Consider the following 27,407-nt stretch of genomic DNA (forward strand, 5'->3'; position numbering starts at 1 on the left):
TTTCTTGGGCAGAGAGCAATAGGCCAAGAAGTTTAGTAATTGCTTCAGATTCAGTTTCAGCTCTGATAAGTATTCAAAACATAAATTCACAATCTAGACAAGACATTGTTCTAGAAATAGTCCAGATGGCAAACAAGATATTGAAAGCTGGAATAAATGTTGGTTTTGTTTGGGTTCCTGCTCATAAAGGAGTGACCGGGAATGAGTTAGCTGATAAGTATGCAAAAAAGGCAACAGAACTGGATCATATAAGTTTAAGTATTAAGTATAGTAAGGCTGAAGTTAAATCCATTATTAAGGGAAAGATAAAGGAGAAGTGGCAAGTCTTGTGGGATACTGGTCCGACAGGTAGGAAAATGTATAGTATTCAAAGAAGAGTGGGGGTGAGTAGAAGTACTTGCAGAAATACACAGGAAGAGAACATAATTTCACGAATGAGATTTGGGCACACAGGACTAAATAGTACACTATTTCTAGTGGGAAAACATGCTGATGGGAGATGTAGTGTATGTAACACTCAGGAAACCATAGAACATGTAATTGTAGAATGTACTAGATATGGTAATGAGAGGCAACAGCTAAGACATCAACTAGAAGAGGAAGAGACTCCTTTAATATTAAATGATATTTTACAAAAGAAATCTGGAGATGTATGTTTTAAGTTTCTCTTTTCTTTTCTTAGAAGAACTGGTTTAATAAAGATCATTTAAGCATAGGGACATATAGTATTCAGACCCACACTCCATTTCAGAAGGTGGCGGTAATGCAACCAGACGTTGTTTGCCAACTGCCATAAAACAAGAAGAAGAAGAAGAAGAAGAAGAAGAGTCAAGATGGCGGAGTGATCGGTCGCGTTTTTTTGCAGGCTCCGTTATTAAAGTTTTTGAAACCGTCCTAGACATTTATCCTAAGACAAAAAACAACAACAGCTGCACAAAAGAACTGAACGAATAACTCCTGAGCCCCACGGAGTTTTGTTTTTCGAGGCTAACCACTTTTGCTCAGTTTTTTTTCTACAACGAGAACGAGATGGCTAACGTTAGCAAAGCGACTAAAGCTCAAACACTAACAGACCACGACTACAACCTGACGGCCCTGCGAGAGGGATGTGATGAAGAAGGACTTGAAGAAATGGAGGCGATGGAGGAAGAAAACCGAAAAATTCTTCATAACCACACACCATTGCCCAGCCCAAATCCCAAAAAAATTAAACCATGGAACCAAGATGAGAGAAACCAGTCGGGTGAGATTACAAATGAAACCATCTTGAATGCAATTCATACTTTGATAAAAAGATTTGATAAAAAGATTTGATGAACAAGATATAAGAGAAGGTGGAATCTTAGACTGATGGGCCTTCCTGAAAAAGACAAAGAGGATACAAGAGAGACTGTGATCGGCATCCTGACAAGAGTAATCCCGCTGTCAGTGGAGAAACTTCGTGAGTCAGTAGACACAGTGCACCGCTTGGGAAAAAAGAACGATGCAGCTACCAACAAGATGCCCAGACCTGTAATCATCCAGTTTGCCTTGCGAACTGTTCGGGGTGAAGTATGGAGGAGATCAAGAGAGGCAAGAGTGTGCAAAGAGATGAACATTCAGTTCAAGGAGGACTTCTCAAAGGAAGATCGTGAGGCTCGTGCTAAGTTGTGGCCCAAGGTGCAAGAAGCCAGAAGAAATGGAAAAAAGGCCTCCCTAAGAGAAGGGTATGCACTCATCGACGGACGCAGAGTTGACCCCTAATTGCTGCTTAGTAAGCAAACACTCAGGCACTTTCTGCTTATGCAGAGCAAAAAATTCAGTAACTTGGTAAGATGTATTTATGTTTACAGAAGCAACTCTAAGGTATTTTTGTTTAAATATAATGAAGGTATAAATCTTACCAGGTTAAAGTTTAAATGATTTAACTGCTAAAAGGGGTTAAAGGATTTAAAGTTCAAAGTTGTTGTTTTTCTATATTTCGATATGTTATTAAGGATAACGTTCATTCCTGCATAGGAAAAAAAAAACGAAGTTAAGCGTATTTAGAACAACCATAATTTCTTTCATGTCATTGAATGTTAGGGGTTTGAAAAACATTACAAAGCGTAAAGCCATTTTTTTGTTTTGTAAGGATCAAAAATCGCAATGTGTTTTTTTACAGGAGACTCATTCTGTTATGACTGATGAAAAATTTTGGAAAATTCAGTGGGGGGACTACGCCTTCTTTGCACATGGAACATCACACTCAGCAGGAGTCATGATACTATTCAATAGATTTCCAGGTAACATAATTGATCATAAAAAAGATACTGAAGGTCACTGGTTAATGGTGGTAGTGGAGACAAATGACAAACGTTATATTTTAATATGTGTTTATGGCTTTAATAACCAAGCAATTAATGTGAACTTTTATGCAAAATTAAGCCAATTTATAAACGAATGGAAAACAACATACAATTCAGATAAAGTGATATTGGGAGGAGACCATAATATAGCCCCAGATTCATGGCTAGACCGACTACCTCATAGAAATTCTCAACCTGTATACAGCGACACTATACTGTCGTTATGTACAACAGCACATATAATTGATTATTGGAGAACATCAAATCCAACAGCAGTTCAGTATACATGGTATAACTCTGCAGGAAACGGTCAATGTTCAAGACTAGATTACTGGCTGATTTCATGTGAGCTATGTAATGATATTTCAGATTGTAAGATATCAGCCTCTCCGCTCACAGACCACTGCATAATTAGTTTACACTTATTAACATCCAAGCAACAACTAAACTCTCCAAATATTTGGAAGTTTAATAATGATTTCCTACAAAATGTTGAATTTTGTGATCAGGTGAAGTCACTTATATTGGAGGTTGAAAAGTTAGACATGAGTGATATCAGTAAATGGGAATGGTTTAAGTTTAAGACCAAACAAATAGCAGTTGACACAGGTAAGAAACTGTCCCGTATAAGGAAACAAAAGCAAAAAGACCTAATTGACAAAATCAATTCATTAACAAGTAATTCACAATTATCCTTAGACAACATTACTGAATTAAAGGCATTGCAATCCCAATTAGATGACATGTACACAACAAAGGCAAATGGAGCTTATATTCGATCAAGAGCTAGATGGATCGAAAAGGGTGAAAAAAGTTCAACTTATTTTTTTGGACTTGAAAAACAAAGACAAAATAAGTAAACTTATGACAAATGATATTATAATTGAAGATCAGGATTTAGTCCAAGATGAAATTTGTCTCTTTTATTGTAACTTATATAAATCAAAATTTAATAAACCAGATTGCGACTTTTTATTTGAAAAAATCGATGAAGACATAAAAAAACTGGATGTAGAGGACAAACATATACTAGAAGAAGAACTAACTGTAATAGAAATTGAAAATGCATTAAAGCAAATGAAAAACGGTAAATCACCAGGGATAGATGGTTTAACATCTGAATTCCTAAAATATTTTTGGGCGGATATCAAAAAGTTACTATACAACGCTTTTTTGGAATGTATTAAGAGAGAAAGTTTGTCTCCTACTATGAAAACAGGTTTGATAACCTTATTACCAAAACCCCAAAAAGAATTGTCGATGCTAGACAACTGGAGACCAATAACTTTACTATGCAATGATTATAAACTTCTTGCTTTAGTTTATGCAAATCGCTTGAAGCATGTAATTGGAAAACTTATAGAAGAGTATCAATCAGCTTTTATAAAGGGAAGATATATTCACAACCATATTCGACTGATTCTAGATATGATTGACTACCAATCATTCATTCAAGCAGATAGTCTTGTGTTATTCATAGATTTTTTCAAAGCATTCGACACTGTGGAACATGATTTTATGTTTACGGTGCTCAAAAAACTCGGATTTGGAGAAGGATTCTGCAAGATCATAAAAATGTTTTATAATGATATTTACAGTTACATCTCCCTAAACCCTGGAATGACACCAAAAATTAAGATTTCACGTGGTATTAGACAAGGTTGTCCTATTTCGCCAAAATTATTTATTTTATGTACACAAATGCTAGCATATCTAATTGTAAATCACCCTCAAATTAAAGGAATCACCATTTTCGATTTTGAATATCGAATAAGTCAATTTGCAGATGACACAGTAATCTTTCTAAAAGATTAATCTTTAATTGAAAAAGCCTTAGATATAATATCAGTCTTTTCCAAAGCTTCAGGATTATGTCTGAACTTGAAAAAATGTGAAATATTATCTCTTCATCCATGTGCTGAGACAAATATTGGATCCATTCCGGTCAAAACTGAATTAAAATACTTAGGTTTAATAATGTCTAAAGATAGAAATAAGAGAGAACAACTAAACATTGTAGGGAAAATAGAAAGTATGGAAAAATCCCTCAACCATTGGCTCAGGAGAGATCTCTCTATTCTTGGCAGAATCTTATTAACAAAAGCAGAAGGTTTATCAAAATTAGTATATCCTTGCCAATCTCTTTATGTTCCCCCCCAAATGATTAAAAAGGTAAATTCAGTCATTTTCAATTTCATATGGAAAAATAAGACGCACTACCTTAAAAAATCTGTGATGGTTAAAGACTATAAACATGGTGGGTTGAAAGCTGCTGATTTCGAATCTATGATAGGTGTATTAAAATTGAATTGGATAAAAGCTTTTTTGACACAACCGAATTCCATATGGTTCCACATACCAAAATATCTTTTCCAAAATGTTGGAGGAATAGAATTTTTGTTAAGGTGTGATTTTGAAATAACTAAACTACCAATCAAATTGTCCGACTTCCATAAACAAATACTGCTCTACTGGAAAATGATATTCACACACAACTTCACACCTCATAGTTCCACCTTGTGGAATAATAGAACCATATTAATTAACAGAAAGACTTTATTTAAACAAGAATGGTATGACAAAAAGGTTCTATATGTTACTGACTTGATGAATGAAAATGGCAATTTGTTGCACTTTAATTCATTTGTAGAAAAGTTTAATTTAAAATGCTCTTATAGAGAATTTAATCAAATCAGTAGAGCTATTCCACTTCCCTTAAAATACATGATTAAAAATATCCTCACAAATTCAAATGTGTCTGTTAAACTACCTGATTTAAAAATTGGTGAATTGAAATTTGGTGAAAGAAAATGCAACAACAAAATACTTGGAAGTGTGTTTAAAGAAAAGTTATTCCATGATATCAAAAAGTCAACAAAAATAAAGATAACAGATAATAAAGTTACATTAATGAAAACTTATTGTAGCTATCTTAAATGGCCAATTTTACCCAAGGTAAAAGAAATTCAGCTCAAATTAATAAATAACATTTATCCTGCTGCTGAAACTTTAAGGAAAAGGTTCAGTTTTGAAGTTAATCCGTGTGTTTTCTGTATGACAGAACACGAAACAATTGAACACCTTTTTTTCTCTTGTTCAGTCACAGCGATGTTTTGGAAAAATGTTTATCGATGGCTAAATATTGAGATTAACGATTCTTTGTTTAACAAATTTCAAGTGATGATCTATATGGATGGTCTGTCAAAAAAAGTATCCAAAATGGTGAACATTATTTTCATTATGGGAAAGTATCATATACACAAGAATAAATGGAATAACAATAAGCCCACCATAAACTGTTTCAAGAATGAAATAAAAAACTATATAACATCCCTAAAGGTGTTATCAGAGGAAAACCAGTCTATAAGTGAGTTGTATGAAACAATGTCTAAGTCTCTTGCTTTTTGAGTTTACAGTCCTATGATCTTAAACACGCTTGAAGCACTATGTTAAAAAGTCAACCCCTGTAATTATTATTTTTATTTATTTTATTTTACCTGTTTAATAGGTTGTATGCTTGAAATGTTTTAAATGCAAGCAAATGTTTTTATTCCTCAAATGAGTTATTTGGAAACTGATGTAAATCTCATTTAAATTGAAATGTACGACGTATTGTAAATTGTAAATTGAAATAAAGCTTTGGAGAAAAAAAAAAAAAAAAAAAAAAAGTCGAACACGCCTACTTTCAATGAGGATTTGGGGCTCGCCCTAACGCGCTTGCGTCATACGTAACTGAGCAAAGAGATAGCTGCTTGATTGGACAATTCATCAATCAATCACGTCCATCAGGAAACATTCGCGCAATTTTCGTCGGTCGGCTGCATTGACTATATATACCAGAGAACGTCTAATATGGTAGACGAATATAATCTAATAATATGGTGGACGGGCTCTGGTATATATATATATCTATGTGGAGAAGAAAAGGGTGAAGGAGTTGGGACCCGACTGTCCGGACTTAAACATTTCGCAGCAGGCTACTGATCGTGGGAGGACATACACAAGGTGCTTCACCTCAAACGTGTATGCTAAACGGCTTTTTTTGTTTCCCCTGCGTGCTGTTTCAAAGTCCCGGGACAGAGATGTTATGGACTACAACGGGGATGAAGGACTTAAAACTAGGGCCGGGACTTTAACTTGTTAATTAAGATTAATTAATTACACAAAAATAACGGGTTAATCATTTTTTACGCATTTTAATCACACTTATTTTTGCACCACGGAACGTTTCTCACTGGATGAGTTCGGCGGACCGATTATACTGGAGCACCAACTAGCGTTCATTACTTCAGACTACAAACAACAGTGAACATGAACGAAGAAGCTGATGAAACCGCTTTGGTTGGCCCCTTGGATGGGAAATTTCAGTCATTATTCAATGGTATACTAAAAATCCATATGAAAAAATAACTTCTCACTGTTCTCAGGTCAAATATTTATATGCGATTAAAATGTTTGATGTATTAGCACTTTTAAACTTGCTGGATTTTACAAGGCAAATAAATTAAGTTAAAACTTAGTTCCATGGCCCCATTTGTCTTTGTAAGGAGATGTTCTATTTTGTCTTTATTATTTTGTCAGAATGCACCAGAATGCTTAGTTTGTACGTGAAAATCACAAAAATCTACTGGGGGAGGATGCCCCCAGAGCCCCCTACAGGGGTTTGATTTACAAACTTTGCGCTCCCCCTAATACAAAATTCACCAGCCGCCATTGGAAATGAAGACAATGAAATGCAATAAAACTAAAATCTTAAATAATAAGATTCATAAAATAACAATATAGAATACAATAAAGGCTAGGATGAAAGATTAGAACAACAGAATATATGTGAAATAATTAATAAAAAGCAGATAAAAGAACAACAACAGAAATGAATGTTTCCACATCAAAATCAAGGCTGTAGAGGTTTGTTCTAAGTTTACATAAAATATTTCAATACTTCCATGTTCAGGAATATTAACATTGAGTTATTTTTAGGATGAGGAAGGGAAGTCCAGGAGTCAGGACAAAGGAGAGCATGGAGAAGATGAGGAAGAGAACATAAGAGAAGAAGAAAAGGAGAACATGAGAGGAGAGGGAGGGAACACAGTGTTCTTGTCACTCACACTCGTTCCTAATAAAACATAAATGACTTGCTTAATACCATGGTATGTGATTGTGAATATCTTGGGTTATATAGCGTTGTGCTTTAATGTACATTCTGAATGCAATATAATTTGGTTATCCACATGATGAAAATCTAGAAATTCATTGCATTAGTTTTGGAGAAAATATGAATCTAATTCAATTCAGGTTTGAGTCAAATAGTTAAAAAATCGTTTCAAACACAAATAAGGGCTAAAAAAAATCACCACACCAGGAAGGGTGAAGGGAATCGGGTCGACCGGCTCTGACAATGAGGTGTCCCTTTTTTATTTTTCAGGGAGTTGGTAACCAATGGAGTCAGTCTGAGATGAACCAGGACCAACAAGTCTTTAAAGAGACACACTCCAAGAAAACTACACACACACATTTCTGTCTGTGTTTGTTTTGTCCACCTTCTCATGAAGCTTGATCACCTGCTCAGGTGAGCTCCACCTCCCTCCATCTCCAGGAAGTGAGTTTATTAACAACACAGCAGTGGGGGTGGTAGAAAGTTCCTGGGGGTGCACATAACAAACAATCTATGCTGGACCCAGAACACCTCATCTCTGATTCCTTCACAGGATGAGAAGTAAACATCTACCTGCCCACATCCTCACCACGTTCTACCAGAGCACCACAGAGAGTTTACTGACCAACAGCATCTCTCTATGGTGTGTCAGCTGTTCAGCTGCAGACTGGAAGGACCTCCAGAGAGGACGAGGACGTGGTGAGTACGTGGTGAGGACGGCAGAGAAGATCATCAGGACTTCTCTTCCTTCCATCAAGGACATGGAGCCAAACACTGTCTGTCCCCATCAGAGACTGCACACGTCCACATCATGGACTCTTGTCTCTGCTGGCCTCAGGCAGGAGGTGCTGCAGCCTGAGGTGCAGGACAGCTTCATACCTCAGGACATAAGACTTGTGAGCTGCAGAGAGTCTGGAGTCAGGTTCAGGTCTGAGGATGATGCAGTAATCTAGAGCAGTATTCTTATGGACTTTAGTACTTTATTACTGTTTTGTTTTTAGACACTTTTATTTAGTTGTGCTTTAATCGCTGCTATCTGAGTCATTTATGTTCATGTGTGTACCTGTGGTGTGTATAATGACAACAAAGATCTATCTGTTTGTCTAGAGGTACGTGACCAATGTGGTCAGCATCAAACAGGAAGTGTCTCCCAAACAAAACCAGATGAGAAACAACAAATGCTTGAGTGTGATCTGATTCTAAGGGTGTAAGACTTGAATGAAGAACATGTTGTAGAAATCAGTTAGAAAGTGTAGCTAGAAAAGACTGATTAGTAAATGAATCTTTCAGATCAAGTGGATTGTTTGAGTCTAATAGCAGCGTGTTAGTGTGACTTAGTTCAGACTCATGGAGTGATGATGGAACAAACAGTCAAAGCTTTAACTGGAGTGAAAGGAACAGTATCACAGAGCAGACATGATCTGTTCCAGGTGCTGACTTCTGAAGAATAAGACTGACATTAAATGTGACATGGAGACAGGGAGGTTTAGCTCCATGACACAATGACTGATGAACTGATAACACAGACATGGGTCCCACACTGTGCTGCTATCTGGAAAACAGCTCTGATACAAACGCACCTGATGCCACTTTACTACCAACGTGACGTTCACCTGTTGTCAGCTGTGCAGGTAGGCAGCGCTAGGCTGCTCAGCTGGATGCTAACCAGTCTCTTTTGACTGAGTCTGGTTCTGTTCTGGTTCTGGTCCTGTGCTGCTTTCTCCGTCTGAATGCTGAAGAATCCCACTGTGACCTGAGAGTCCACGTCAACAGCTGTTTTAGCCCGTTAGCCCTGAGCATAAAACTAGCTTCATTTATTTGTTGACTTGTACAGATCTCTGTCCAGAGTTGGATCTCAGCTGCTGTGCTGTCCTTGATCATTTAGAAGGTTGGATCAGACATTACAGAGAAAAGAGGAAGGATTCATTCCAGGAACTACATTGATGGACAGTGTTAGCTCCATGCTAAATGCTAATCCATCATCCACTCTACTGTCCACTGTTTACATACGTGTCAGCTGGAGCTGTTGTGCAGCACGTCTTGAAACACACCTGAGAAATAGGCCAGAGTGACGAGGCGTGACAGCTCTTTCATTTGTTGAGACCTGATTTAATTCCAGTCCAGGAGAGACAGGAGACGCGTCCACCATTCACTGCTCAGAGATACAGCAAACCATGAGCAGGAAGTAACTGGGACACCTGTCTGACCTCTGACCTTTTCTAGATGTCAGAGGAACTCAGAACTACTTGTGCTCTTTGGTTTTAGTTGTTGTTCTTCTAAGAAGTGCATCGTTGTCTAGGATTGAAAGCCAGCCTCTTCTTTAGCTCCCAGCATCCACACTAACTAACTAACTCCAGAGGAAACACACCACGTCTACAAGACATGTCCTTTTAGAAATGAAATGTCATTTATCTGGCTACTTTCTAGCAGAGATGACGCTATAAATAAATAGAAGAACTCAGTGTTTGTTAATATGACTCATGATGTTAATGAAGCAGCTGTGGCTGATAACCAAGCACAGACATCTATTAAAGTACAGCACTGTTACTGCTGACATCTGTGCATCTCTGCATCCTGGGCAGCATACGACTGTCTGCTGGCGTGGAGACCTTCCTCCCTCTCTGATGCATACTCCTCCTCATCATCCTCCTCCTCATCCTCCTCTTCTTCTTCCTCCTCCTCCTCCTCCTCCTCTTCCTCCTCCTCATCTTTCTCCTCCTCCTCCTCCTCCTCTTCATCCATGCCTCTCTGGCGTTGCAAGGAGCTACGAGGCTGCAAATAAAACAGTTGGAGACCTTATCCTCAACAAGCATTCTCATTCTGTCACCATAGCAACCAGGACGTCCGGGCCTCACCCCCCTGGCTTTGTCGGGGTGCAGGCCGTGTTGGTGTCTGTGGCTCTGGCCGGTGCTCGTGGCCAGCGTTGACCTGAGGTGTTGTGGTCTAGGGGAGGCCAGGTGAGGACTGAGGTGGTGGTTTATAACGGGAGAGGTGCGGCTGCTCACAGGACTGTCCAGAGGTCCAGACAGAGAGTCGGACATCTTGATCCGACTGCTGAACAGCTGAGGAGACAGAGACAGAGGTTCAAGCTTTTCAGTGTCCTTCACTCACTAACAAGAGCTGAATCACTCAGACACCTGGACCTGCACAGAGTAGAGAGACTCAAAGAGACGAGGCGTCCCTCAGAGACTGAAGGAGCTGCTGATGGCTGTCAGTACAAGTCAAGACTCAAGACTCACGTGGTGTTTATTGTCACTTCCTCAATATGTTCAGTTCCACAGTTGAGCGTGTAGTGACGGGGGCATTTGTGAGTGTTTTGCATCATTTTAAACTGACATCCTGCTTTAATGAACAGTTTCAGAGAGTGGGTGACTCAGGTACCTCCAGATCCTTTTGACAGTTTATTGCCTCCAGGTTGTAGCACGTGTGTGAATAAACCTCCAGGGCTTTAGCATGGAAGATCATCTCCACCGTGATGAAGTCTGTGAAAACCTTCTGCAGAGACAAACACAACTTTTTCTCTGTTAGTCCCAAATAGAAATAAATAAATAGTAGAGCCATGTGTGACGTGTGAGGCTGACTTTGATATGGTCCAGTTTCTGTCTCTGGAAGTCTGTGATGTTCTCCTCCAGTAGCCTGACGCTGCGCTGAGCGTTGTTGAAAGCCTTCTGAGCGTTGACCTCTGCCTGTCAGTGAGCGGAGAACATGAAGGAACAAACCTCCTCGTCTGCAGGAGCTGCATTCACCAGACAACCAGGAAGTCATTACATTACCTGAGACTGAAAGGTGTGGTCAAGAAAACATAAAGTGTAATTATATTAGTAGCAAACATGTAAAGATAACAGAGAGTACACCATGTCATAAATATCCCCTGTCAGGCAGCATGAGTATGACATTATAGCGCCACCATGTGTTTGTTTTCTTGTTTCTAATCTGTGACCGGAGCCAGATCTCTAAGAAACGTCTGTCAGGATACTATGCTCTGACGGTCCGCTGGGTTCTTCACACGGATTTTCTCCAGCTTCTGTAACTCCTTCAGTTCTCTGTTCAGGTCAGTGTTGAACTTCTTTAGATCAGTCTAAATGATAAAAACACTGTCAGCTCATTAAAAGAAACACATGCACAGTAAAAACAGCAGCTTAGAGCACACAGTGAAACGTCAAGTCTCCCTTTCTAGCAGCAGGAAATAAATAAAAGAAACACAATTAAAAGCTAAACATCTGATTTAGAGAGTGCTGAGTGTATCTGTGGCTCTGGACACTTTCTAAACTCCGACTTGAAGCTGTTTGTCTCTGCATAAGGTTTTAATCCTGGTCACAGTGATTGTCTAACACAGTCAAGACCATGGACGTGTTGTGTGGTTGTTTTCAGTTCATCTGTTAATGATGACATGTGGTGGACAGGTAGATCACTCTTCTCTTCACCTGAATCATCTCTGAACTCATTCTTCATGGCTGCAGTGCTGACTTCACATAAACTAGTACATAGATCCTGTTCACATGTTCAGCTAGTGTCACTAGTGTCTGAGCAGGGAGACATTAACTGAGTGTTTAATTGTATTTCTGTTGATTTATTTGACTGAATCACAGTTTAAAAGTGGAAAAATGTTCCAGAAGAAGAACTAGGAATGAGCTGCTTTATGTCTGTTTCTCCTGGTTCATCATCTTCTAACATGAAGAAACCAGGAAGTGATGAATGTACAGGACTGCTGGAGACGATGAGACAGTTTGTCCAGAGTCTCCACTAACCACCTGTTTCTTTTAAACCTGGCTCATTATTATTAATGATAGTTTCTTAACTCACCCTTTTATTCTTGACAATGTCTCCGTAGGCTTTTAAAGGAGCAACCACTCTGGTCTCCAGTCTCTCTACCTGCAACAACAAACCACTCCTCTTAGCAACAGTCCCACAGGCCATGCATATTCTAACCAGAGTCCCCTGACCTGAGCCTGCCGGTAGTCCTGCACCATGGCCAGGTCTTCAGCCAGGTTTTTCAGGCCCGTCTGGAGCTCACGGTCCTCTGTGCCGGAGAAGTGGAAGAGCTGAGCGACCAGCAGGTCGGCCGTGTCTCTGAGCTTGGCTGTTTTCCTGGTGTAGGAGGCCAGCAGAGAGCAGATCTCCCCCAGGTACCTCTCAGCGTGTTTCACCGTCTGCTCCATGCTCTTCACCTGGACGTCCCTGCTGGGACACGTGGAGTCTTTAAAGATGGCTGGAGGAAGCACCTCTCTGTTCTAACCTGGAGAAGAAAAGCCTTACCTGGAGAAGAGGCTGTTCATGTCTGAGCTGTCTCCCTCGCTCTGCTCTCACTTGTGAGAGGAAACGCCAGACTGTTGCCACGGTAACGCCAACAACAGATAGTGGGAGGGCCTGAGAGGGAGGTGCTGCTCTCTGCCACTAGGTGGTGACAGAGTGTTAGCCACCAATAGTCTCTGTTTCCATAACATGTCAAAGACTAAGAGGAGTGGTGCATATTACAAGTATGTTTCTACCTTCTGTCAGTTCACTCTTTATCCTGAAAGAATAATAGAATAATAGAATAATAGAAACCAAGGCCTCCTCTCTGCTGCTCTCTGGATTATTTCATGAATTAACGGTGTTTAAAGCAGAGTCATTAGAGTCTGATGGTGCAGCAGCATCAACCTCCACCCTTCCCTCCACACACACTGACAAATAGTTTGTTAAAAGCACTCATGACAAAAAGTGAACTCTTAGGTTTACTTTCTTTAGGCTGCTTTTTCACATATTACTATTTTCTTCTGCTCTCATGCAGAAATAATTAGTGTGTGTCAGTGGGGGTTCATTTACGTGGGTGTACGTGGACGTGAAAGACAAACATCTTGTAAATGTCAACTCTCTGCACCAGTCTTTCAACAGCGACGTACCAGATATACTATACTCCCACCCTCTACTATCATTTAACAGAGAGACCGTGTTCTTTCTCCAGTTCATACGTACCATCATGTTTTAAACTGAACAAACCATCTGATTAAATGTAAACTACATGCATCTGCACATTTGTCTTGTTGTCTTTCCTTTTAGATTTAGTTGGTTTTCATCACATCTCTCCCTTCAGTGCAACTTCCTTCAGATTTTCAGTAAATTCAGTCCCTGGCTGCGTCTATAACATCTATATCATTCAATTATCAGCAAGTGATTTCAGGTTGACGGCAACAACTCTGCAACATCTTTAACTTTCTCAGTTTCTCTCTTCAGGGTGATGACAGCTATCTCCAGGTAGGACTATGAAGTGTCTGTATAGAAAACCCAGCAGAGATGTGGGAGGACTAGAGCATATCTGATATATTCTAGGAGAGACTGAGGCTGGACCATCCTTATCCCAGACACAGAGCAATCAGCAATGTTGACAGAATTTGACCGTTACGTCCCATCTGAAGAGACGGCTGCAGAGCAATGAGACCTGTCTGTGTCTAATTAGCTGCAGTCCATATGTATTTATATGAATATGAGACGAGATTAGGTCGATTGAAGCAACATCTTCATTCCCCGTGTATCTTATGTGAAAATATCCAGATCCTTATGTTTTTAACTTGGCAAAGAAAAAGAGAGAAGGGAGGGGATGCACACGTGAAGCCCTGTCATATCTGGTGAACATTAAACTTAAAGTTCAGCTCTAAACTGTTGAGAGCTATAGCTTCTTTTTTATCTGCAACCACTCAGACATCAGGTCATTCCACACAGGAGACACGACAAAGCTTCTTCATCCAGGATTCTTCATATACATCTTTTATTTTGCCAATCTCTTCAATACTTGCATGAGGAATACACAGTGAAAAGCCCCTTTCAGTCATAAAGAGTCCAGTAAGCTCCAAAAAGGCCCAGCAGCATGGGCTATTCACAGGATACAGCATGTAAACATCAGCAGCCTCATCACTAAAGCATACAAACACCAACAGAGCTGTTCAAGGGAAGGTGAAGAAAGATTCAAATACAGAAATAATTACATATCAGACTGTAGATCTTTATTAAAATCACCTTTGTTGAGTCTTTTTTCTTTTTAGCAAAAGTGTTTGAAAGAAATATAAAACAGAACATGACTCAACATTAACAACTATATGTTGGTACAAATAAATAAAATGATGCATTTATTTTTATTTCATACAAGGACCGTCTCAGTGGTCAGGAGAAGTCTGGACTTTTTACAGGAGACTCTGCTGATTAGATTGTCTTGACTGATGAAGAGCTTCTGAAGCTTCACTGAGCCAGAGACAGAACTGAAACATTTATAATAAGCTGTCTGAGTCAGTGAAATATAGATATAATACAGTATGTTTAATATATTGTGCTAATCCAGCTCAAATAGAAGTTGCAACAAAAAAGCACAGTATGAAAAAATACGATCAATATACGCTGAACACCGTAGCATTTTAATCAAGACGTACAGGAACACCAAAATATGTTCTCAAATCTGATTTACACGGATAATATCCAGAAAACTGTAGCAAAGAGGGGACTCTACAATACATGAGTCAGCAACATTCAAACAGAAATACTTTCAGTGTCATTAAACTTGATTATTTAGATCAAATAAGTGCTTCTGATTTTGTAAAGACTTTCTTAAACGTGTCGGCAACATGTCACATGGATGTTAAAAGAGTTCCTGGTCCTCATGTCCATCAGGTCACAGACTGTGATTCTAACATGTCTCAACACATAGTCTGTATATAAACATGGACACCACGTCTCCTCTTCCTCTCATTGGTCAAACTGACTCTATGTTCCCGGGGATACGGGCGGCGCCATCTGGTGAGTTTGGATCCAGAGTCTGATCAGTACGGTCTGAGGGCGGAGCCACGTGGAGCTGTGATATTGATGCCCCGCCCACACTTCCTCCAGACTCACTCATGTTTTAGTTTAATTAATACTACGCTCTGCTCTACCTCCACCTGTTACAAGGAGATGATGGATTATACACTGGACTAGTTTATTTATTTATTTATTACAACTCTCACAGTCCCACAGGAACTCTTTACAGAGCGGTTGGCATGGCAACTGGTGGTCGGCATTATGTCACATCCTGTTTTTATAGTGTCAACTAAAACGAAACTTATCCAGAAATGTACACATGCATCAACATTATATTAACTACCTAAAATGACAGGAACCATCACTGAAATAAATTATTTAACGTGTATTTTAGTGTTTTAGTTTGGTCCAAGTCCCGCCCACTAACATGGAGGGGGTGGAGCTTATAGCCTATACTGCAGCCAGACACCAGGGGGAGCTCTACTTGCTTTGGCTTCACTGTAGAGGAGCTGTCCATCCGTCCATCTATATACTGTCTATGGTCTCAGCTCATTGTTTGGTCTGGTCCAGTCAAAGAACTCTCATCAAGCTTGTTTCATAGCGGCGCCACTCAACTTAAACACCCTGAACACACACTATCATACTGACAGAACACTGTGACCAGTAACTCTTTCACGTACATGTGACATAGAAGCTCTGTTCTGAGATATTCTTCTACGCTGATGAGCTTCCTGCTTCAACCTTTTTTAATATATTCTTCTAGAGTCAAGGGGTAATCCACAGAGAGGCTTGCCATTATTAAAATGATTAGAGTCTCTTATACGTCATACATTCACTGATCAGAGAGTTATCTCTTTACACCATGGCTTCAAATCCTTCATCATGGCCCAAAATAAACAGAAGTTTGAGAGAGTGTGTTGGCACTGATGTTTGTTCAACTAAATACTGAAACCTGCATCTTTCCAGCTATGAATGATGAGGAGATGTCAGAGCTGTGTGACCATAACCCCCCACCCCCCAGGTCAGATTAAAGTGTTGTGCTTATTCATGTCCATAGTTTCATTAATCTATGAATCAGTTCTAATGGGATTTATTGTCCAAACTACTTCAGTGTTTGCTGAAAGCATCACAGATCCAGAGGTTAGGTTATGTCACAACATGAAAAATAAAACACAGTTGCATCTTACTTGCATGAGAACAACACTGACAGCTGATGCCCTTAAAAGGCCAAACCTCTTCCTGTTCAGTCGTTCTTTGTGAATTCACCAGCCTCCCAGCGCAGAGCCATGGCGCTCTGACGTCTTCCTCCAGTGTAGGCTTCTGGAAACTGAAAGACAGCTGATCGTTTAGCTGCTGTTAAAGCACGACCTCCTCCTCTCTCAGGTTAGTAGGACCTGGTCAGACCTCACACCTGGTATTAACATGTGTCTCCATCCAGCTCTCAGATCTGATCTCAGTTTCTCTGGATGTAAATAAACTCAGCTACTGTCTCTAATGGATCTCTGCTGCTGTTTCAGAACCAAGAACATCAAGTTATTATCTATTGATCTCCATCCTGACACCAGATCAGTGTTCACACCTGGACCTGTTTAACCTGGACTCTAGAGACCAGATCAGTGTTCACACCTGGACCTGTTTAACCTGGACTCTAGAGACCAGATCAGTGTTCACACCTGGACCTGTTTAACCTGGACTCTAGAGACCAGATCAGTGTTCACACCTGGACCTGTTTAACCTGGACAGGTGTTAATTTGAGGTCTGATTGAGGCTTTAGACTAAAAGTGGGATAAGTAAACCAGTTCTTCGTGGTAATCTCCTTGTTATCTGTTCAGAGTTACTTTAGATAAAATCCTTCCTTTTGTTTGATTGTTTCTTGATAAAAAGGTAAATTAAATTTAATAAATATCAATACTATTATAAATAACACAAACATAAAACATGTTTTTTGTGATTATTTGAACTTACTCTGTGATCGCAGGATAACGTGGAGCGATCCATCCTGTAGGCGGTTTTCATTGGTGATGATGGAGAGGACTTGCACTTCTGAGGCACATCAACTGTCATGAAGACCAAAGATCATTATTAACTTAAATGTATAGACACAAACAGGGAGGAACAGCGCTGTAAATAACATGACATACCTGAATTACTGAATGCCAGTGTGTCCATTTGATTGGACCCCCTTTCTGTTTTGAACCTGTCTTTACCGTACAGGTTTGCCCTCTCTTTCCTCAGCTCCTCCTCCCTTTGCTTCACCATCTTAATCTCTTCATCCACCAGCGATATTTGGCTCCTTGAACGCAGCTTGAAAAACGGATTGTTCAGGAACATTTTTTCCTGGGGCTCATCACAGGCTTTGTTGAGGGAGAACTCGGAGGCACTGCGAATGATCAGGTTGGACGTCTCTAGGATGATGAGGCTGGAGCTGCTGTCCTCACAGCGCCACTCACCGGACCGGGCTGGGGCGCTGTCCGTCACATGTCTGGGGCCGGAGGTGAAATCACTGCTCGGGTCCAGAATGATAATGTTGTTTGCCGACACGTCATGGCTGTGTGGTTCCTTGGTGGGTGAGGAGGTAATGATGAACGATGGCGTCAGCGGAGTGCTTATGGATCTTGGGATGCCTCGTGATGGGACACAATCGGTGGACTTGCCCATCCTGGAGAGGCCCTTCTCTCTTTTAAAGGTGTCCTCCCTCTCCATCGGGATGTGAATCTCTCTGTCAACTGGAGTTTCTGGGTCATCGTAAGGGGACCTGTAACTGGAATCATCCAGACCCGAGTCCTCGGAGCAAGGGCTAAATTGTGCGTGAGGATAATCCCTGACCAGGTTTAAGTTCTCCAGATCGTGTGCTTTCTTGTAAGTTCTTTCAATGTTGCGGACTGGTGTGTACATGAAGCTGTGGCTGCCGTGGAAGCTTAGCTGCTTGGTTGTCGGTAAGACAATCTTGTTCTTGGTTTGCTCTTCCATTTCACGCCATTGTTTACGAGCCAACCGGAAGTCCACATGCTCCGTACTAACGTTCTCACTCTTGGTCTCCTGTATCACACAGAAGTCTTTAGGCAGCTTCTTGTTTGTGTCGTCATTGTTTTCCTGGTGGATTGTGTGGTTATGACTGACATCTCTGCTGCTTTCACTGTCATCTTCAGATATTTTGGACAAACCTTGAAGGCTTGGATGGTTATATTTAACCTCTTGTGGGGCGGTAGGAAAGGAAATAATGTCCTCGGGTTGTTCCAGAACTTCTTCCCCTTGTGAGACATCAAAATGGACATTTTCAACGTTGCCGTCGTCCTGTTCTTCAGAGTCTGTCACCTCGACTTTCTGCACAAAGAGTTCCTGGGCACTCAGCTGAAGACTGTCCAAATATGAGTCATCGTCTTCTTTATTTATAGAAGAGGAGAATATTGCTCTCCATCTTTCGTCCGTCTCACTATCTGACGAGGCAGCAGCAATCTCAACTCTCAGACATTCATCCATTTCATCAGGGTCAGGGTCACGACAGGATTCGTTGGACACATCCGACATTACCTCCTCTCTGATGCACCGCTCTAATACTGACTCCTCTGTGATGCACGAGTCAAATAGGAGTTCATTGGCCTCTGCGTCTTCATTAGGGTACAATCCCAGGTTTTGAAAACTATCATCTTCATGAGTGTTGTCACCGGCTTCAGGATCTGGCTCAGGGTACGCCTCTAGCTGAGTTTCTTGCTCTGGGTCAGGACACAGTTCTGGGTCAGGGTCTTGCTCTGGGTCAGGGAATAGCTCTGGGTCAGGGTCTTGCTCTGGGTCAGGGTATAGCTCTGGGTCAGGGAATAGCTCTGGGTCAGGGTCTTGCTCTGGGTCAGGGTATAGCTCTGGCTCGAAGGAGTAGGCCTTCTCTGAGTCTTCTTGGGGCTCAGGGTGCTGTTCAGGTTCAGGTTCAGGATCTTCTGGGGGCTCAGGGTACTGTTCAGGTTCAGGTTCAGGATCTTCTTGGGGCTCAGGGTACTGTTCAGGTTCAGGTTCAGGATCTTCTTGGGGCTCAGGGTACTGTTCTGGTTCGGGATGCTGCTCTGGCTCGGGGGCTTGTTCTTGCTCAGGGTCCTGTTCTGGTATGTCCTGCCTCTTACGACTGGCCTCATTTTCATAAACACTATCAACACTGGAGAGCGTATCAGACACAGATGAGGCCACAGACTCATTCCTGTTCAGCTCGTCGTGGCCGGGCTGTAATGCCATAGCCTCCTTTTCATCCTGACAAGGCATTTCAGAGCCAACGCTGGTCTCAGAGAAGTCTAGCTTGTCATTCTCAGATACGCTGGTCGGCACAGCGGTTCCTAAAGTTCCAGGCGTCACCTTTTCCCTCAGGTAATCTGTCGAGAGCGTCTCTGGAGAGGCTCGCTCATCATCTGCACCAAAATCCTTTCCCTGCTCAGGTGAGTCAGCCACAGCGACCTCCGCTTCGCGCTGCATCGCCGGCTTTGATTGTTCGGCTGTTTCCATGGCGACGGGGATGAGGTTGTGATTCTCAGTTGTGATGCAACCTTCGTTCAGTTCTTTTCCATCTGCCTCTCTATCCACCAAGGCTGCTTTCTGAGAAACAAGAAAGAGTGAGGAGAGGAGAGGTTTGTTTTGTGCTGAATGCACGGCTAATCCTGGCAGCATGGGAACAAATACCAGTGTTTTCAGTGAACATCTTTGTGCTTAGAACACATTTAAATCTACTGATTTTTAACCAGCAAAGACACAGAAGCTGAGGGATCACACTCAAGGTGTGTTTTGGACATTTGCTGAACATTCCTCTCAGTATTAGAGGAATATATGTCCTTATATGCATATTTATTGTGAACTAAATACTGAGGGAATGTTTCCATAAATGAGCTGTGTGCAGATAGAGAGGGAGCACATTAAAAGCAGCTGAATTAAACTGCATTATGTCCACTCTTATGTAAGACTGCGGGACTGGGCCTGCCTCCCACACACAGCCAGAGAGTCCCTGCAAGATGATTAACTGAGACCCATAATCCCTGTAGTCACACACTCTCACACACATTTACATTACTACTTGTACCCACTCTGAGAACCACCTCTGACTACATGAACCTTTAGATTTCCCTTCTGACCGCACGGCGCTTGAATGTAAAGACGACCCTTCACGCTGTGCAGCCTTTAATTCTACTGACAAGAACAGCACAGACTGAACTGTCCTGGTTGTAAAAGGCAGCAGAAGCAGGTGATGATACGTCCGTGGGTAGTTGCTCATCTTCCAGGTGCATTTTCATTATGTGACTACATGACGGAGTGAATGCAGCATGAAATGAAGCCCTGTCTGTTCAGGGAATCACCGTCAGTCCTCATGTATAGAAGAGCTCCATTAAAACCAAATGTTCACGAGGACATTTCAACGGAACCGATTGTTCTAGAGCCCAAAACTAAACACACACACACACACACACACACCTCCACATGAACACATGCATACGACAGACTGAGCGCCATGGTAACCATCAACAGCCCTGACACTTGCAATCCTCCACCTCCCCCTCAGCATCTCATCTGAGGCTGTTAAATGTGACGGGAAGCGGCCTGGAGATGCAGTGGATGGAAGCAGTGGATGCAAACTTCTTCCTACTGGAAATAAAATCAGCATCTGCATTTATATGTAAATCTGTCCTTAAACATGATCAGACCAGCTGTGAACAAAGACCACGTCCTGGAGTCCTTGATATGTGGGTCCAGAGGATTGACAGTACTACGCTGCAGTGAGGTGGGACAGGTTTTTAGGGACAGTGGCTGAATCTGCAGATGATATATTACCTGACTAAGTCCAATGTGTCCAAGAAGCTTCTTCATGGATTCATTTATTAATAATTCACACACAAACTAAACTTCCTGCAGCAGATTTCTTGCAGCGGCCGGCAGCAGCTGACTATGTGTTTCATGTTCAGCCTTTAATATTCAGTCTGAGTGAAGGTCTCAGTTCTTAGCTTCACCACCACAGAGGAAACTGTTGGATGTCTTTAATGCTTTCAAAGTCTCACAACAGTGAACATTTAATACAGACTGTACAGGTTCTACTGGTATTAATAGTTTTAGATAAATGAAGAGATCCAAGCAACAGTAAATGATTTAGTGTCTTCATATCTGTCCACATCACAGAGTCATCATTAAAGTGATAAGATCAGTGGTTAAATGTCTTGAGTGGTTAGTTATCAGGTTCATCAGTATAATGTCTTACGGTTAATTTAGTTAAAGCTGAACTGAAGCTGCCGTCAACGCTGCACCAGGTCTGGTTTCTGATCCACTGAAGACCTCCACCCAAACTGGGTCAATAACAAAGCTCAGAAAAGGTTTCATGCACTGGTTCAAAGACTGAGACTCTGAGAGCTATCAGCGGCTAACAGCTAGCGGCTATCAGCGGCTAACAGCTAGCGGCTATCAGCGGCTAACAGCGGCTAACAGCTAGCGGCTATCAGCGGCTAACAGCGGCTAACAGCTAGCGGCTATCAGCGGCTAACAGCTAGCGGCTAACAGCTAGCGGCTATCAGCGGCTAACAGCTAGCGGCTAACAGCTAGCGGCTATCAGCGGCTAACAGCTAGCGGCTATCAGCGGCTAACAGCTAGCGGCTAACAGCTAGCGGCTATCAGCGGCTATCAGCGGCTAACAGCTAGCGGCTATCAGCGGCTAACAGCTAGCGGCTATCAGCGGCTAACAGCTAGCGGCTAACAGCTAGCGGCTATCAGCGGCTATCAGCTAGCGGCTAACAGGGGCTAACAGCTAGCGGCTATCAGCGGCTAACAGCTAGCGGCTAACAGCTAGCGGCTATCAGCGGCTATCAGCTAGCGGCTATCAGCGGCTAACAGCTAGCGGCTATCAGCGGCTAACAGCGGCTAACAGCTAGCGGCTATCAGCTAGCGGTTAACAGCTAGCGGCTATCAGCGGCTAACAGCTAGCACCTATCAGCGGCTAACAGCTAGCGGCTATCAGGGGCTAACAGCTAGCGCCGAGCACAACAAGCTACATGTCAAACGTTCATGGTACGAGGAGGAGGAGGAGAGGGAGAGGGAGGAGGAGGAGGAGGAGGGGGAGGAGGAGGAGGAGGAGAGGGAGGAAGAGGAGGGGGAGGAGGAGGAGGAGGGAGAGGAGGAGGGGGAGGAGAGGGAGGAGGAGGAGTAGGAGGAGGAAGAGGAGGAGGAGAGGGAGGAGGAAGAGGAGGAGGAGGAGCAGAGGGAGGAGGAGCAGAGGGAGGAGGAGGAAGAGGGAGGAGGAGGAGGGGGAGGGGAAGGAGAGGGAGGAGGAGGAGTAGGAGGAGGAGCAGGAGGGGGAGGAGGAGGGAGGAGGAGAGGGAGGAGGAGGAAGAGGAGGAGCAGAGGGAGGAGGAGGAGGAGGAGGAAGAGGAGGAGAGGGAGGAGGAGGAAGAGGAGGAGCAGAGGGAGGAGGAGGAGGAGGAGGAAGAGGAGGAGAGGGAGGAGGAGGAGGAGGGAGAGGAGGAGGGGGAGGGGGAGGAGAGGGAGGAGGAGGGAGGAGGAGGAGGAGGGAGAGGAGGAGGGGGAGGGGGAGGAGAGGGAGGAGGAGGAGTAGGAGGAGGAAGAGGAGGAGGAGAGGGAGGAGGAAGAGGAGGAGGAAGAGGAGGAGAGGGAGGAGGAGGAGGAGGGAGGAGGAGAGGGAGGAGGAGGAAGAGGAGGAGCAGAGGGAGGAGGAGGAGGAGGAGGAAGAGGAGGAGATGGAGGAGGAGGAAGAGGAGGAGCAGAGGGAGGAGGAGGAGGAGGAGGAAGAGGAGGAGAGGGAGGAGGAGGAGGGAGAGGAGGAGGAGAGGGAGGAGGAAGAGGAGGAGGAGGAGTAGAGGGAGGAGGAGCAGAGGGAGGAGGAGGAAGAGGGAGGAGGAGGAGGGGGAGGGGAAGGAGAGGGAGGAGGAGGAGTAGGAGGAGGAGCAGGAGGAGGAAGAGGAGGAGGGGGAGGAGAGGGAGGAGGAGGAGGAGGGGGAGGAGGAGGAGTAGGAGGGAGGAGGAGGAGGAGGAGAGGGAGGAGGAGGAAGAGGAGGAGCAGAGGGAGGAGGAGGAGGAGGAGGAAGAGGAGGAGGAGGGAGAGGAGGAGGGGGAGGGGGAGGAGAGGGAGGAGGAGGAAGAGGAGGAGGAGAGGGAGGAGGAAGAGGAGGAGGAGGAGGAGAGGGAGGAGGAGGAGGAAGATGAGGAGCAGAGGGAGGAGGAGCAGAGGGAGGAGGAGGAAGAGGAGGAGCAGAGGGAGGAGGAGGAGGAGGAGGAAGAGGAGGAGAGGGAGGAGGAGGAGGGGGAGGGGGAGGAGAGGGAGGAGGAGGAGAGGGAGGAGGAGGAGTAGGAGGAGGAGCAGGAGGGGGAGGAGGAGGGAGGAGGAGAGGGAGGAGGAGGAAGAGGAGGAGCAGAGGGAGGAGGAGGAGGAGGAGGAAGAGGAGGAGAGGAGGAGGAGGAAGAGGAGGAGCAGAGGGAGGAGGAGGAGGAGGAGGAAGAGGAGGAGAGGGAGGAGGAGGAGGAGGGAGAGGAGGAGGGGGAGGGGGAGGAGAGGGAGGAGGAGGGAGGAGGAGGAGGAGGGAGAGGAGGAGGGGGAGGGGGAGGAGAGGGAGGAGGAGGAGTAGGAGGAGGAAGAGGAGGAGGAGAGGGAGGAGGAAGAGGAGGAGGAAGAGGAGGAGAGGGAGGAGGAGGAGGAGGGAGGAGGAGAGGGAGGAGGAGGAAGAGGAGGAGCAGAGGGAGGAGGAGGAGGAGGAGGAAGAGGAGGAGATGGAGGAGGAGGAAGAGGAGGAGCAGAGGGAGGAGGAGGAGGAGGAGGAAGAGGAGGAGAGGGAGGAGGAGGAGGGAGAGGAGGAGGAGAGGGAGGAGGAAGAGGAGGAGGAGGAGTAGAGGGAGGAGGAGCAGAGGGAGGAGGAGGAAGAGGGAGGAGGAGGAGGGGGAGGGGAAGGAGAGGGAGGAGGAGGAGTAGGAGGAGGAGCAGGAGGAGGAAGAGGAGGAGGGGGAGGAGAGGGAGGAGGAGGAGGAGGGGGAGGAGGAGGAGTAGGAGGGAGGAGGAGGAGGAGGAGAGGGAGGAGGAGGAAGAGGAGGAGCAGAGGGAGGAGGAGGAGGAGGAGGAAGAGGAGGAGGAGGGAGAGGAGGAGGGGGAGGGGGAGGAGAGGGAGGAGGAGGAAGAGGAGGAGGAGAGGGAGGAGGAAGAGGAGGAGGAGGAGGAGAGGGAGGAGGAGGAGGAAGAGGAGGAGCAGAGGGAGGAGGAGCAGAGGGAGGAGGAGGAAGAGGAGGAGCAGAGGGAGGAGGAGGAGGAGGAGGAAGAGGAGGAGAGGGAGGAGGAGGAGGGGGAGGGGGAGGAGAGGGAGGAGGAGGAGTAGGAGGAGGAAGAGGAGGAGGAGAGGGAGGAGGAAGAGGAGGAGGAGGAGGAGAGGGAGGAGGAGGAGGGAGGAGGAGGAAGAGGAGGAGCAGAGGGAGGAGGAGCAGAGGGAGGAGGAGGAAGAGGAGGAGCAGAGGGAGGAGGAGGAGGTGGAGGAAGAGGAGGAAGAGGAGGAGAGGGAGGAGGAGGAGGAGGAGGAGCAGGAGGAAGAGGAGGAGGAGGAGGAGGAGGAGAGGGAGGAGGAGCAGGAGGAGGAGGAGGAGCAGGAGGAGGAGGAGAGGGAGGAGGAGCAGGAGGAGGAGGAGGAAGAGGAGGAGCAGAGGGAGGAGGAGGAGGAGGAGGAAGAGGAGGAGGAGGAGGAGAGGGAGGAGGAGCAGGAGGAGGAGGAGGAGCAGGAGGAAGAGGAGGAGAGGGAGGAGAGGGAGGAGGAGGAGGGAGGAGGAGGAAGAGGAGGAGCAGAGGGAGGAGGAGCAGAGGGAGGAGGAGGAAGAGGAGGAGCAGAGGGAGGAGGAGGAGGAGGAGGAAGAGGAGGAGAGGGAGGAGAGGGAGGAGGAGGAGGGAGGAGGAGGAAGAGGAGGAGCAGAGGGAGGAGGAGCAGAGGGAGGAGGAGGAAGAGGAGGAGCAGAGGGAGGAGGAGGAGGAGGAGGAAGAGGAGGAAGAGGAGGAGAGGGAGGAGGAGGAGGAGGAGGAGGAGGAGCAGGAGGGAGGAGGAGAGGGAGGAGGAGCAGGAGGAGGAGGAGGAAGAGGAGGAGCAGAGGGAGGAGGAGGAGGAGGAGGAAGAGGAGGAGGAGGAGGAGAGGGAGGAGGAGGAGGAGGAGGAGCAGGAGGAAGAGGAGGAGGAGGAGGAGGAGGAGAGGGAGGAGGAGCAGGAGGAGGAGGAGGAGCAGGAGGAGGAGGAGAGGGAGGAGGAGCAGGAGGAGGAGGAGGAAGAGGAGGAGCAGAGGGAGGAGGAGGAGGAGGAGGAAGAGGAGGAGGAGGAGGAGAGGGAGGAGGAGCAGGAGGAGGAGGAGGAGCAGGAGGAAGAGGAGGAGAGGGAGGAGAGGGAGGAGGAGGAGGGAGGAGGAGGAAGAGGAGGAGCAGAGGGAGGAGGAGCAGAGGGAGGAGGAGGAAGAGGAGGAGCAGAGGGAGGAGGAGGAGGAGGAGGAAGAGGAGGAGAGGGAGGAGAGGGAGGAGGAGGAGGGAGGAGGAGGAAGAGGAGGAGCAGAGGGAGGAGGAGCAGAGGGAGGAGGAGGAAGAGGAGGAGCAGAGGGAGGAGGAGGAGGAGGAGGAAGAGGAGGAAGAGGAGGAGAGGGAGGAGGAGGAGGAGGAGGAGGAGGAGCAGGAGGACGCTGTATCAACATTGGGGCTAGCAGGGGACGGAGCCTTCACTGGACTTTTAGACAATAAACTGGTTGTTTCACTGCCTCAATCTTCTTCTTCTTCTTCTTCTTCTTCTTCTTCTTCTTCATCTTCTTCATCTTCTTCATCTTCTTGTCTTTTGTTGGCGGTTGTCAACCATCTTTTAGGAGCATTCAGCGCCACCTACGGGACTGGAGTGGGGGACATGAGATGAAGGCATCAGTCCATTATCTGGAATCAAGTTGCCTTGACTCTACGGTGGCCCAGAGAGCTCAACGCACTGCAACTTCAGAAAACACCTGCAAATAGACTGACAACAGCAGCAAACACAGAAACACGCTGCAAACTCACACAGAGGAAATGTTTCCAGAGGAGCCTAAAAAGAGATGCACCTGGTTTGCTCCAACCCTGTAGTGATGGAGAACCTGAAGCTTTCTGAAGCTCTGAATCAATCTGAAGCAGTTGTGTTGAAATGGTTCAGGTGTTTGGAAGCATTTGATCTAATGAAATGTGGCGACATCTGCTGGATAATATGAGACATAGCATTCACATGAAACCAAGGCTCCACAAACACTAAGTTGGCTTTGTTTAACAAGAAAGGATCTACAGTATGTGCATCTTCAGATGCTTCATTTCTTTTCTTTTCTATAAAATAATATACTTGTATGAGTTTGACATCATATAATACTGGATGTTTTAAATAGATGCTTTTAGAAGATTGATAGAAATACAGAAATATATTTACAAAACAGGTGAAATGCTTGTGCATTTTTTTTTTTCTCATTCATAAAACGCTAAAATTGGGGACATTTTCGGGGACAGCTTTGTCCGGGGACAGGTCATCCAAAATGGGGACTGTCCCCGTAAATCGGGGACGTCTGGTCTCCCTACACCCCTATACTTAGCAGCTACTTCCAGGTCTTCACATCTCCTGTTAGCCAGCATTTAACGTTAGGAAAACGGACAGTCAGAAGGCCTTTGAGACAGAGAGGGACAAATGTGGACCTTCAGGGGACATTTTAGTCCCTGCGTCTATGTTAACTAGCCAGGCAATGCTGTCAGCAACTTTTAGCTAACATTAGCTACCTAGCAGTTAGCATTAGCAAAATCATTTTCATCCAGCAACACAAAACCCGTCAATAAAACGTAACTTTACGAGGCACAAGAGATCGTCTCTAAAGCACATCTTTGGTCATGTTAACCTGTTATTGTTTTAGATTTAACTTTGATATCTGACAGCAAGCAAACGTCATTTTCTAGATAAGGTCAATGCTAGCTAACGCAGTTTAGTAGCTCGGTTTATTCAGTTTGACCAAAAGGCTGCATAGAATATATAAAACCAGAAAAATAAATCAACTTTCCAGCTCAATCAAATAATCAAATGAACTTCCCTCTGAATCTCTGGGCCTCCTCCTCTGTCAAACTTAGTCCGGCTTCCTCCAGCTTTTGAAGGAGCTCCTCCGTGGAGAGCTCCATCTTTGACTTTGAGCGCCAA

The 27,407-nt window shown here is 44.7% G+C and overlaps 3 protein-coding genes across 13 annotated transcripts in view; all 3 read right to left on the bottom strand.

Moving 5' to 3' along the window:
* LOC311503225 (uncharacterized protein) overlaps positions 1–27,407 on the bottom strand; it is a 300,665-nt gene that overhangs the window by 193,425 nt on the left and 79,833 nt on the right. The window lies entirely within an intron of this gene.
* On the bottom strand, positions 12,990–27,384 carry LOC311503231 (uncharacterized protein). Of its 4 annotated transcripts, none has more exons than XM_084565844.1 (4): positions 26,305–27,384; positions 17,388–19,821; positions 17,212–17,303; positions 12,990–16,573 (listed from the first exon to the last, which is right to left on the bottom strand). In XM_084565844.1, exons 2-4 carry the CDS (start codon positions 19,729–19,731, stop codon positions 16,490–16,492), a joined length of 2,520 nt encoding a protein of 839 aa, XP_084421970.1. In that variant the 5' UTR covers positions 19,732–19,821; positions 26,305–27,384; the 3' UTR covers positions 12,990–16,489. The 4 variants fall into 4 exon arrangements, with proteins under 4 accessions (XP_084421970.1, XP_084421968.1, XP_084421969.1 ...); XM_084565842.1 differs by having other exon boundaries at positions 26,264–27,384; XM_084565843.1 differs by lacking the exon at positions 26,305–27,384 and adding an exon at positions 21,467–21,615.
* Positions 22,701–23,591, bottom strand: LOC311503681 (uncharacterized protein; the record flags this gene model as incomplete). The annotated part of the gene is made up of 2 exons (XM_084566548.1): positions 22,701–22,898; positions 23,244–23,591. Coding segments are annotated over 2 exons (546 nt in total), but the record flags the coding sequence as incomplete, so codon positions are not given.

The sequence above is a fragment of the Chelon labrosus genome, assembly GCF_963514085.1.
Source record: "Chelon labrosus genome assembly, chromosome: 18".
Classification (NCBI taxonomy): Eukaryota; Metazoa; Chordata; class Actinopteri; order Mugiliformes; family Mugilidae; genus Chelon; species Chelon labrosus.

Bases quoted from the DNA above. Each gene is read 5' to 3' on its own strand.
- LOC311503231 (XM_084565841.1), bottom strand. From the start codon at position 19,893: ATGCTGCCAGGATTAGCCGTGCATTCAGCACAAAACAAACCTCTCCTC. The intron at 17,304-17,387 runs GTATGTCATGTT...TCTTCATGACAG, and splicing joins ACTGGCATTCAGTAATTCAG to TTGATGTGCCTCAGAAGTGC. The intron at 16,574-17,211 runs GTAAGTTCAAAT...GCTGTCTTTCAG, and splicing joins CGTTATCCTGCGATCACAGA to TTTCCAGAAGCCTACACTGG.